Source organism: Protopterus annectens, chromosome 3.part0 (genome assembly GCF_019279795.1).
Source record: "Protopterus annectens isolate FY-2018-M chromosome 3.part0, PAN1.0, whole genome shotgun sequence".
Taxonomy (NCBI): domain Eukaryota; kingdom Metazoa; phylum Chordata; order Ceratodontiformes; family Protopteridae; genus Protopterus; species Protopterus annectens.
Window position 1 is genome coordinate 29,494,882 of NC_056731.1, and position 13,244 is coordinate 29,508,125.

Consider the following 13,244-nt stretch of genomic DNA (forward strand, 5'->3'; position numbering starts at 1 on the left):
CTGAATCATAATTACATTTCAGAGTATACATTCCTATCTTATCTGTTGTTTTAGTCAACTGGTAGAGTTCATCTTTTTTGTTTTTTTTTAAGCCTGGTATGCTATGAAGAGTTTCCTGTATTTGCACTAACGCTGTTCTCAAGCAGAGGACCATATGGGCAATATAGTTCATAGTCCTAATTGAAAGTATACTGGAAGTGTATACCTTTTTTTTCAGATCTATTCCTCAACTTAACTTCTATTTTAAGGGCAGTGTAGCAATAAGCAGGTATTTTCTGGTTTTAAAAACAAACCAAGCAGAAACTTCACAGTGTGGAGGGTATGAAGTTCACTTGTTGAAATATGTTATGCACTAAGTTCCTAATAAAATCCATACTTTACAATAAGTACTACAAAATAATAAAATAGCAGGTAGTCCACAGCTGAGTTAAAAATGGAATATCCTTTATTGAAACACACAAACAAGCAATCCTAGTTGAGTATAATGAAAAGTGTTAAAGACATTCATTAATTTATATATAATCAGGTTATTTGGAGCAAGGGAGTGGTTACAGAGGGTGGTTAAAGAGTAATAAAATCATTAAATTCATTCCTTTAACCAAGTCCCCCTTCCCCTTAACACCATAGTGTAAACTGAGACTGTGCTACCTTAGAACTGAAACTTAAAAGCTAGAGACAAATTAAAATATATAAGAAAGGCTTATTAAGGCTAACCTACTAGTCTTCTTCTTCTTTCGGCTTTTCCAAGTTAGGGGTTGCCACAGCGGATCACCTGTCCGCTCATGATTGGCAGTGGAATTTTACAGTGTCGAGTTGCCAGCCCAGCGCTCAACCTTCCACAGAAGGCACACACACGTACTCACACCTAGGGCTAATTTAGAGTGTCCAATCTACCTACAGCATGTCTTTGGGATGTGGGAGGAAACCGGAGCACCTGGAGGAAACCCAAGCGACCACAGGGAGGACATGCAGACTCCACACAGAAGGCACCCTAGCCGAGGATTGAACCGGAGAACCTCTTGCTGTGAGGTGGCAATGCTAACTGCTGCACCACTGCGGCCACCCGCTAACCTACTAGTCTAGACTTTATTAATTAAGAAACCAACTCACTAACGAAATGACTAATTAACTAACAAAAAGATCTACCACTAAACATCAGAATAAATATTAGTAACTTATAAACTGAAACACTTTTAACAAAGATCGCTTTCGTACCAAATAAAAATTTCATCAGGTTTGTGTGTAAAAAACGTATCATAACTTATAATATTATAATATTATATTATATCATATCATAACTGTTTCCAGAAGTTTTTGGTAGCATATCATAATATTAATGAACATATGTATAAATCTACAAGTGAAGACATAAGTAGGCTGAAAACCATAGTTATAATTGCTAAGGTGGAAATATAGTGAGAAATGTTAGAAATAAAGCAGTAAGGCCCTGGGGATCTGTTCAAGTGTGGCAACTAAGAAAGCATTTGGTTTGAATGAGTAAATGTAGGTTGCATAATGGGTTCTCTGAGACTTTGAGGGATATCATGGATTTTTCTTTTGGTATTTTCTGGTTATCTTACTGGGTCATTTTTCAGATCACAGTTAAAAGAAATTCTAAGACTCTCAAGTGTGAGTCTCAGAATAGTGAGAGTGAATATGTGAAAATGGGGACATTAAGTCTATGACTGTTGTATCTCAGAATATTCTCTTTTCTCAGAAGTATAGTGATCCCTGAGTTAGTGCAAAAAAGAGAACAGCAGTTGTTGACAATTGCTGCTCTTCTTCAGTTTCATTGTTTTGTTTTTGTTATTCTGGGACTAAAAATTAAGTGTCCCAGAATTAGTATACAGAGCCTAGTAAAGATGTGTCATCTGCTTTGAGTACTTATTAGCTTAATATGCAGTCTTAATGTGCTGCAGCCTGAGTACCTGGATGTAAACAGTTAGCTTTTAATAATCCTTCAAAGACATTAAACAGTGGAGGTATCCTATTGCTAGAATCTGGTAGCAAACATTTCAATAAAGTATCTCTTTGGAAAACGTAATTCAGTTATAATCTGATTAAATATTTATCAAATATTATTAATAGTTTAATTAAATGTAATATCCTCACATGGGAACCACTGGATTCTGTTGATGTAATCTCCCCTAAATTCTCACTGGCTTTGTCCTTGTCTAAACCCTGTCTAATAAACTCCTCCTTCAGCCTTTCTCTCCTTTTCCCAGATTTAGATAGAGTATCCCCTCTATCACTATAAAACTGAACTGAAGATTAAATATCATGAAAGGAAATAAGATAAAAAGATAATGCTGGCAACTAACACAGTGCAATGTTATTAATTTATTAAGATGAAAATCAGTTATTAGGTTGCATATCATTTCAAGTATAATAATATTATTTGTTTAACAACATATGTGGTCCACAAGACTGTCTAATTTGTACTCTAAGTAATCGGAATGTTTCTAACACCTTGAATTGTTCTGTTTAATGTACTTATGCTTGTTAATCAAAGAATATATTTGTAATTTTTGAGTTTTTCTCCCAGGGCCTCTGCTGAAAACGGGCTACTAACCCAGTCAGACTTTCCCGGTAAACAAACGTAAATAAATAAGTAAATAAATAAATAATAAATAATAAATGTCTTCTCATATTCATTTTCTACATACAGAAGAAAGTTACCTGATTCATGTAAAGACTGGTGTTTATTTACCCAGTGAAAGAATAAAAAAGGCTATCCTTTCATATTCCATTTTCTTTCCCTGGGATTTCCCCTGCTACCAGTGAAGGTCTACAATTTCAAATTATAAAGGAAAACATATTTTGGTCCTGTGAAGTGACCAATGTGGGTCCCATTTGCTGCTCAGATGATTCTAAACATACATTCAAATAAGTCCATAGCAAACAGTGTATAATCAAAAATGACATCAAGAGTACAATGGTACTGGTGCAAGGCTGAATCATGGTGGAAACCTCTAGTGATGATTCTGCTGTAAGTTCATCCACAAATGTACACTTTGGCACTAAAATTTCTTTCACCTTTGTCACCATATGATACTTCTCTCATGTAAGTATCAAAAATATATGCTTGCATTATCTTAAACATTTCATGTAGCAGAATTTATGGAGGGTTTTTGTACCCTAGAGGCTAGCTCTAGGTCCCTGCCTTGATAAGGTAACCTTCTCAATGGAACCTGAAGATGAGTTCCTTTTACTAGAATCTATGAGTGTTGTCTCCCTCCTTTTCTTAGTACTTTCATCATTCCTCTGACACAGCTCCTTCATTTTTTTCAAACTTTTCTGACTACATATGCTTCGGAGGGTGTTTTGTTTTCTTTAATTCGTTTTTCTCCACATTTGAAGCACATGTCTGTTACATAGGAACTCAGATTTTTAAGTGCCCCCTATAGCCTATTTAACTGTATGACAGTTCTTTCACAGCTTTCAATATTATGATCCAGCCTTAAGCAAAACAAATACTGAAAGCTGAAATATTCAAGTGTGATTTGCCTAGAAAAAGCATATATTTTCACAGATTTCAGGGACAAAGATGTCAGGTAGATCTTTTGATGATCTTCTGAAGAAACATCAACTTCTTATTTGAAATGTTGATGAAACTTTGTCAGAATAGGGCAGAAAAATGCTAGCATTAACCAGTACACAGCTGTATTACCCCTGATGCAAACTGAGGGACCAGCATAACTCTCAGTCTTCCATCACCAAAATATGGAACATTGCTCTTACAATGTGCAACAAATGGGCAAAATGTAGAATATTTGCTAACAGTTTCAGTCTCTCAAAATGGTTAAAAATGATTACTAAAGAAAAGCATAGGTGGAAAGTAGGGCAGAAAAGGTGATTAAATCCAAACATTATGATTTATTGATATAAAGACCTTCATCAAGGAAGAAGGGGTAGTAATTAACTTTGCAGTAAATACAGAGGCACATCTTATTGTTTTATGCAAACAGTAGTTTAGTTATCTTACTTACCATGAGAAGCAGATTTTGCAATTGCTGTAGCTGCATTTTTCTGTACTTCATGAAGAGTGGATGTTTCTGCGAATGTTAATATTTTCTGAAGTCCACCTGTTTGCTGGATCACTTGCACAGCATCATTGTCTTCTAGGCAATTTGCAACCACCAAAAGAGCATCAACATGTAAGTCACCAAACTCCTTTAATGACAAAATAATATTATTTAAAATTATTTAAACTGCATATAAACAGTGTACATACATTGATATTTACATGCACACATTCTCTGCCTCTTCCTCTTACAAACATGCACACAGAGTTACAAATCAGCTTTACAATATAATCTTAATGGGTTTTTCAAAATAATTGACTATTTTACTAATCAAATAATATAAAATACTTAAGTAATGATTTATAAAATCCTCTAAAAGAAGACCATGAACATCACTCTGAACTATATTTACATTCTCATCATCTTCCAAATTTTTTTCATCAACTTCAATCTATTCCAGTTTAATACAAAACTGTGTTTTCCAGGAACAATAATCTGTACCAAAAATACATTAATACTGCTAGATGTTACTGTCTTATACAAATTAAATTAAAATGGCTGGCGCAGTGGTGCAGCGGTAGCGTTGTCACCTCACAGCAAGAGGTTCTCTGGTTCGATTCTTGGCTGGAGTACCTTCTGTGTGGAGTCTTCATGTCCTCCCTTTTCATGTGGGCTTCCTCCGGGCGCTCCAGTTTCTTCCATCATTACAAAGACATGCATCTGGGGCACTTCCCCGGGGCCTCTGCTGAAAATTGGCTTTGTTCCAAGTTGGACTTTCCCGGTTAACAAATGTTAGATAAATAAAAATAAAAACTCTAAACTATCTTCTTTGTGAAAGTACAATTGTGTGAGATACTAATCATAAATAAAAAATATGTGCCAGTACTCGCCACATCAGCTTTTCTTTGAGAGTGCTCCCCTTAGTGAGTTTATCATATGTTTCCTTTAATTTAGATATTTTTCTTTGAAGAAACTCCAATGAATTTTATTTTTATTTTTACGAAGCTCCAAAGAATGAAGGCATGTGTTCTCTGTGCTGGTGCATGTCATGACATCACATACGACACTTGGAAAGTATACCTAGGCCTTGGTCCCACCAATCTGTGCCCCCCCCCCCCACGTCCTGTGCACTTATTAATATTGACCAATTTCATACTCAGCCAAGGTGAAATACAAAACATTTCACAAACAAAAAATATAGAAATGTGAGCAATAACAGAGTATTTCACACCAATTACATAGCAAATGTATTTATACATTCTAGTGAACAAGCACAGTGCAGTGTACAACATATATATGTGTGTGTGTATGTTTTTTATATATATATATATATATATATATATATATATATATATATATAGATACACACACACACACACACACACACACACACACACACACACACTAGTTCTTAAAGTAGGTCACTCTTCAGTAAATCTTGAGCTAGAAGAAGAGACTTGGAAAGGAGATAGATTAGGTGACATGTCCTCTGATGAAGCAGGAGCACTTGGCTTGGATAAAAAAAAGTGTTTTTTTACATTCTGAATTTAGAATAAGTGTTGATTTCCTTTATGCCAAAGGGGAGAGTTTGGAAAAGAGTAGGTGCCTGAAAGGAGAAAGTATGTGAAGTGCTGTGGAGTTTGGTTCTAGGGGTAATTTGAGTTGGTGTGGCTTGCGAGTAGTATCTTGGGTTACTTGTGGAGGTTTTTCATGAAGTCTAACTGCAAGGGGAGTAAATGTGTGGTGCCGGAATAGTTTGTAGACCTAGGATCCTAAAAGTAGGTTAGATTTGTTTTATAAGTAGCCATTTGGATTTTTTCCAGGGTGATACAGAGAGGAGAGTTTTAATGAATCAGCAGATGCTGTTAGAGAGAGTCTGGAATGTGGCAATATTTTTCTTGGAGGCAGAAGCAAAAAGCCCATATTCAAGTTGAGAAAGGAGAACTCCTTTGTCAATGGCTGCTTTGGCTGGTTGGCATAGAAAAGGGGAGATCTTTTTGTCCCAGAACAGGAGGGGAGTTTTATTTTCTGCCTCACTTTGTCTATGTGGAAAAGGAAGCTTAGTGACTGATCAAGCCATACTCAGGTATTTGAAGGTGGAGGTTGTCTCTATGGAATCCTTGTCAAAATCAAAGATAGTTAAAGAGACAGGTGCTGGAGGAATTTTCTGTGGAGTTCCAAAAAGCATAGTTTTGGTCCTGGTGGGGTTGAGGCGTAGTTTATGGTTTATAAGTCATTGGTAGAGCTCATGTAAAACCAACTGGAGTTGATACTAAATGTTGGTGTTAGAGTTACCTGATAGATAAATGACTATGTCATCAGCATAGAGGAAAAGTGGAAGATGGGGGCGGTCACAAGAAATTTTGTTAATGAATATGAGAAGAGGAGGCTGGCAGGAATTAATCCTTGTGGTACACCTTTGGTAATACGTGCAAATTCTGATTGCAAGGATCCTATTTTAACTCGAAGTGTCTATCATTGAGGAGGTTTTTAAACCAGGGAGTAGAATGCAGTGAAGGAAACCTGCACAGTGCAAGGATATACAAATACATTCTTCCCAAAATTATAGAAAACATCAACACTGGCCAATGTATGAAGGTACCACTGAGACACAGAGGGCTTCTGGGAGGATATTTAGGGCCTAACAATGAGGTCACTGTCACAGAGAGATCACCTGATATGATGAGTACATATGTGTAGTATCTGATATCAGGTGTGCTCTTTGTTGGACCTATGACTGGGAAGAATCCCAAGAATTATTAAACTCCTGAGGGAGAGAAGCTAGAGAGTGGCAAAAAAATGCAAGGGCTTGGTAGGCTGAGTCCTGAAGCACTACGGCACCAAAACAGACCATCTCCTGGAGCTGTGGTCCAAACAATAATGCTTAATGAAACTGTTAGCTGACATTTTCATTAAGTATTACTGAAAGTGTTAACCAAAATCAAGTGCCCAAGGCATAGAAGTCTCCAATGGAGGCATTTTTAAAGAAAGCTGTTGAAGCCACCATACCCCTAGCTTTCAACAGAAGCTTTTTCTAATGGAAGGTTCATTCAACACATCATGGCAAAAGATAAGACAGATAGCAATCCACATAGAAAGATTATTAATCAGATGTCATTTCTCTTTCCCTGAAGCAAAGGTGGTGAACAGCATCATCTGTCTTATGGAATTAATATATATGCTTCATAAAGAAGCTGAGGTAGCTGTGCATGGCCAGGGTAGGACAGTCTGTTTCTTCCCTGGTATGTACCCTAGAAAGTAAATGAGAAGATTAATACACTGTATTAAGGGCAAATTTGATGCTGCTTTAGGAAAGAAAATGTGTCTTAAAGGATAAGAAGACCTTATGAATGATTAGATATGGTTCCCTCCACTTAATGGCCTAAAAATCCTGAGTTCATGCAAGCAGTTGTCATGGCTATAAAGGAAAGCATCTTCCAAAATATTAATTTTGGAGCCACTGAATCAGAAAGCTTGAGCAGGGGCAAGGTAAGCCTGACAGTCATTAAATTCAAGTTCCCAGTAAGAAACAGGTACTTCAAATAAGGACAAAAATACCAAACCCCTTTAAGGAACAAATTGATAAGTTGGTGCTGTGCCACAGTCCTGCCCTCAACAATGTCAAACTGAGATGAAATAGTTGGCATGCATGATTATGGAAGATGCATTCTTTCTATCATGGCTGAGGGGAGTTCTGTACATCTTCTCATAATTCCTTCTGATTTCACATCTAAACATGAAATTTAGAGACAAAAGATAAAAGTTCCATCTCTTTTTGCCCATTGGTTTCCAAGATGTGACTCCAGACTGCTAAGTACAATGTGTGGTTCCAAGAAGCTATGTACCTGCTGATAAAGGAAGCACTCAATTTTTATTTGTCATTTATTTACTGGCAAAATCCGACTGAGCCAAAAAGTGTCCATTTTCATTGGAGCCCAGAGAAAAAAGCTCCACAATCGCAATCTATTAAAAATAAATTACAGATATTTTAAATAAAAAATTATCATTTAACACTATAAAACAAAGGAGTGAAAAAACATTGTAATGAGAAAAACATAAAAAAAGAAATATGTACTTACCATAATGTCCATCTGTGTTGTCTATCTTCATGTATCCTTGACCTGATTCGGCCATTACTGCAGCCTGCAAGAACCAAAAACTCTCAAGCTTAAATACTACTCAAAATGCTCCTCTCCGATTTACTTCAAATTGAGTTTGCAGATAGAAAAGGACAGAAAATATAACCCTAATACCTTCATGGAGACCGTATATGGTATCATGGGTGAAAAAATGTATAACTAGGACCATAAATCATTCCACCAAGAAGTCCAAAAGGAAGGGAGATGGAGGGGGGACAGTCAAGGATAAATGAATATGGACAACACAGATGAAACATTATGGTAAGTACGTTAACTTCTTTATCTGATGTTGTCCATCTTCATTTAATCCTTGACCTGTGGGACAGAGTCCCCAGCTAGCTTAGATTTTGGGAGGACTCATGGAAGGATATTCCTGAGCACCATAGAACCAAATGATGCTCTTTGTCTAGAGACCAAATCCAATTTGTAATGAGTAATGAAGGTATGTGCAGTAGCTCATGTTGCTGCTTACAAATCTCGTCCATGGAACCATTAGATTGAAACACTGCTGTAGTAGCGACTGCTCTAGTAGAATGTGCCTTAACAGGCCCAAGTAATTCAACTTTCCTTTTGTTATATATAAAAGAAATACAATCTTTTAGCCATCTATATAAAGTGATTTTGGTAACTGGCTTTCCCATTTTAGTACTTGAAAAGGAAACACACAGCTGGTCAGTCTTCCTTATGTCTTTTATTCTATGAAGATTAACTTGTAATTGTCTATGAATGCCTAGCAAATGCAAACAGTACTCTCCTTTATTTGAGAAATTGGAAAAAAATACTGGTAGACTGACTGCCTGACTGATATTCTTTTCTGATACCAACTTTGGCAAAAAGGAAGGGTTCATTCTCAGTGAAACCCTGTTTTTGTGAAATATCAAATAAGGTGGTTTGCAAGATAAAGCTTGAATTTCAGAAATCCATCTAGCACAAGTTATCACTACCAGAAGTGTAGTTTTCCAAGACAAGAATTTCAAGTCTCAGTTGGCCGCAGGCTCAAAGGGGGAATGAACTATTTATCTGTAACACTAAGTTTAAATCCCGTGGTGTAAATGGATTCATATATGAGGGTTTTAACATCAAGGTTCCTTTCAAAAATACTTTGCAAAGACTATGAGAAATTAAGGAACATTCTTAAAAACCATTATGAAGATTTGAGATAGCCGCAAGTTGAACTCTGATGGTAGAGGAACAGGCCCCTGGTTTAAACAGCAAAGCTAAAAATTCTAAGAGTTTATCAATAGGAGCAGAGAAGGGATCAATGTGATTATCACGAGCCCAGAAGGAAAATCTTTTCTATTTACTATTATAGAGCCTTTTGGTGGAAGGCTTGTGGAAGGCAAAAAGAATCCTGCAAACTGAGGAAGAAAGTTTATTATGCCTGGCAATCAATGGAACTGGAGAAACCAAGCCATAAGCTTGAGGTTTTAAAAGTTTGGCTGAACTAATCCCTCTGGATGGGATAGGAGATCCAGATCTGGGTCCAGAGTCCACAGTTGTTGAATCAGATAAGGTCACAGAAAAGTGAACCAAATCTGTCTAGGCCAGAAGGGTGCAATGATGATTACCTTGCTCTTCAACTTGATTGCTTTCTTTAGAAATTGAGGAATTAATGGGAAGTGGAAAGGCATACAAGAGACCAGAGGGCTAATCATGCAGGAGAGTGTCTCTCAGGGACTCCCCCCGAAGGGAGACGAGGCCAAAGTAGCTGCTGCACTTGGTGTTAAGGGGTGATGCAAAAAGGTTGCAACAAGGGTGGCCCCAGCGATGAAAGATATTTTTTGCCACTCTGGGATTGAGAGACCACTCATGAGGCAGAAGAATGCATCTGCTCTTTTTGTCTGATATCACATTGTATCTCCCTGGAATATGCACTACTATCAGAAAGCAGTTGGAAGAGATTGCCCAATGCCAGACCCTGAGTGCTTCTCGACAAAGGGGGTCACAACTTGGTTCCTCCCAGTTTGTTGATGTACCAAACTACCGACATATTGTCTGTTTGAACTGCAATTGTTCCTAGAGGGAGATTAGTTTGAAAGGTCTGCAATCCTAAAAGCACTGCCCTCAGATTCCAAAAACTGATATACAAGCTGGCCTCCATGGGGGACAAAGTGCCTTGGATTGTCTTGCCCACATAAAGCCCCCCCCCCCAATCTGGGAGGCATCTGTGGTCACTATGACTTGGGGCTGATATAGGAAAAAGGGAAGGGCCAGAAGAATTTCTTCTAATTGAATCCACCAAGCTAGGTCTTTCTGACGACGGTTGGTAATCAAAATCTGGTCTGACACTGGTTGATACAGAACGGACCATTGGTATTCTAGAAGCCACTGTAAAACTTTCATGTGATATATCATCAGTGGGACTAACATGATGGCCACTGCCATCAAACCTAGGGCTTGCAGAACTAGTCATGCGGCTGCCCTCTTGCTTCTGATAATTTTTTTCCACCAAAGTGTTTTTTTGGTCTCTGGTGCAGTTTTTGATCTTTTGCAATCTCAGATAAGGTAGGCAGACTATGCAAGTATTGGTATTTAGTACTGCTCCTATGAACTCCATAGTCTAAGTTGGAGTCAGATGTGATTTTTCATAATTTACGATAATACCCAGGTTGGCACAGGTCTGGAGAATGTAATATCTTGTTTGTTCTAGTAGATGCCTGGTGGGAGTGGTAATTGAGCCAGTTGTCTAAATACAGAAACTCCCAGAATCCGAGCAGTCTCAAGTGAACTGCTACTACTGCCATGCATTTGATAAACACCCTGGGGGCTATAGTGAGACCAAAGGACAGGTCACTGAACTGGTAATGACTGGCTCCCAGCCAAAAGTGGAGAAATCTCCTGTTCATTTTGATGTGCTAATATGCATCCTGGATATCTATAGAGAACATCCAATCATCTTTCCCTAGAAATGGTACAACAGACTGAACCATGACCATCTGGAATTTTGTTTGTTGAACTGATTTGTTCAAAACACTTAGATCCAAAATTGGTCTCCAGTCCCCTGTCTTTTCTAACACTAAAAAGAACCTTGAGTAAACTCTGGACTCTGGTCTGGTGGGACCTCTTGGATGACTCTTTTTTTTTAGCAGTTTTTGAATTTCTAGTACTGCTGGTTCTCACTGACTAGGTGGAATGTTGGGAATTTTTCTGCACCTGTGGGGAGGAAGAAGGAAGGGTATAGAGTAGCCACTGGTTATAATCCTATGCACCCAAACACTGGAAGTTATCTGAAGCCAGTCATGTTGGTGCAAGCATAAGTGTCCCATGACTGCCTCCAGAAGAAGGCAATCAGGCCTCCTTTCAGGAGTGTTCTTAGGGTTTACCAGGAAAAATATCTCTGGAACCTTGATTTTGTGGGCCACTTCTGCCGCTTGGATGGCATCTTCCATTAAAGCTCCTCCCTTTGCCCCCGGGGTGAGCCATTGCCACGTGTGTCCTGGAAAGGCCCTTGGGACTTTTTGAACCACATTTGCCCATTCCTCTGGTTCCTCGAAAAGGACCATTAAGAAGTAGAAAAACGCACGCCCACTGGAGAAAGGGTCTTTCCATCCTTTTCACACCTGGACGTTTTTCGAATTTTAGAGCCAAAAAGGGATGATCCTTCAAAGGAGGCATTGACAACTGAAGACTTGAATGGCTCCACAAATTCACACAAATGCATCCAGGCATGTCTCCTTATGGCTACGCCTGATCCCACTGCTCTAGTCGTCCCTTCGGCTGCATGTGCTATGAGCCTCAGAAACAAATTTGAAATGTACTCTAGAGTGGCCAACTGAGAAGCAAGCTTATCTTGGACTTTGTCAGGCACAGCTCCTGTCATTGTATCTGATAACTCCTTAATCAGATCCCTTTGGAGTCTAGTGTAGTGTGCCATAAAGTTCAAAGACCATAATGCAAAGGTCAATGAAGCATAAACCCGCTTTCCAAATGTATCCATCAACTGAGACTCTCTACTGGGAGGATGGATACTGGAACTTTCCTCTGCCAGTTTCTTTTTTGTGGCCATTGCTACCACCATGGCATCTACCAGCAATCCCTTTGCCCAAAGCTGATGGTCTCTGATGCAGTTAAAATTTTATGTGGCCTCTTGAGAATAGGTTCTATGGTGTCAGGAGCCTTCTGCACTTGCTGTAAGATCAACTTAATGAGCTCATCAGCAGACAGAGTAACCCAAGTGGTAGATCGTCAAGCTCTGAAGGCCAGCAGGTACACTGATTCCTCTGAAGAGGACTTTTGGGACATCCAGCCACCCCTCTGTTTAAGGATCTTAAGGATGTCTCCAAAGGAGACATCTTCCAGGGGTGACAATGGGGAACCCTCCCCTTCACCAAAATCTGTGTCCTCTGTTATGGATTGTTCTGGGGAATCTAAGTGTTTCCTCTTACACTTCATCTTCTGATGAACCTCCTCAGTGGGATGATCTGAGGAGGTATCAGAAGAGGAGAAAACCTGAATAGGTGCCTCCTGCGGATTTGGTGGTCACTGTCCACATGCTGGGATTGGAGGACGCTCTGGACAAGGGGAAGGATCGGGGAACTGCTCTGACAGGTGAGGAGCTGAATGGATGGTCACAGTGGACAGAGCCCTCTCCATGGCCTGGAAAGCTGGTACCCCCGAAGAAGGAAGGGAGACTGGAACTGAGAAAGATTGCCTTGGAACTGTGATCACTCCTCAGTCCAAAGAAACTGCTCCAGGCCAAAGCAAGAGCTAATGCGTGCCAAAGCCCTGAGGTGCAGAGATGGCTCTGAGAAAAAAAGAGTTGAGTCCCGCCCCTCATAATCGATAGCATAGCCATGACCCCAATTCTTCAGATCCAACACAGCCAAATAATTCAGGGTAGAAATGGAACCAGAGGTTAAGATCTTATTGGAACCGAAACAGTCAGCACCGGGAAACTCAGAGCTGGGATCTCCAAGGCCTCAGAGGAGGTTAGAGGAGGAAAAGGAGGTGGGGTCAAAGAAGAAAGGGTTCTGACACCCAACGGGGCTGAAACCAAGGACACACCTGCAAGTCCCCTTGCCACAAGGAGCTGATCTACCAACTTCAACACATGCATTTCTGTCAGACTCTTGGTGAAACA

The 13,244-nt window shown here is 39.2% G+C and overlaps 1 protein-coding gene across 1 annotated transcript in view; it reads right to left on the minus strand.

Moving 5' to 3' along the window:
• ARMC3 (armadillo repeat containing 3) overlaps positions 1 to 13,244 on the minus strand; it is a 926,167-nt gene that overhangs the window by 479,127 nt on the left and 433,796 nt on the right. Inside the window, exon 8 of the mRNA XM_044064561.1 lies at positions 3,990 to 4,173. Coding sequence (XP_043920496.1) covers positions 3,990 to 4,173 — 184 coding nt within the window. The remainder of the gene's footprint in view (positions 1 to 3,989; positions 4,174 to 13,244) is intronic.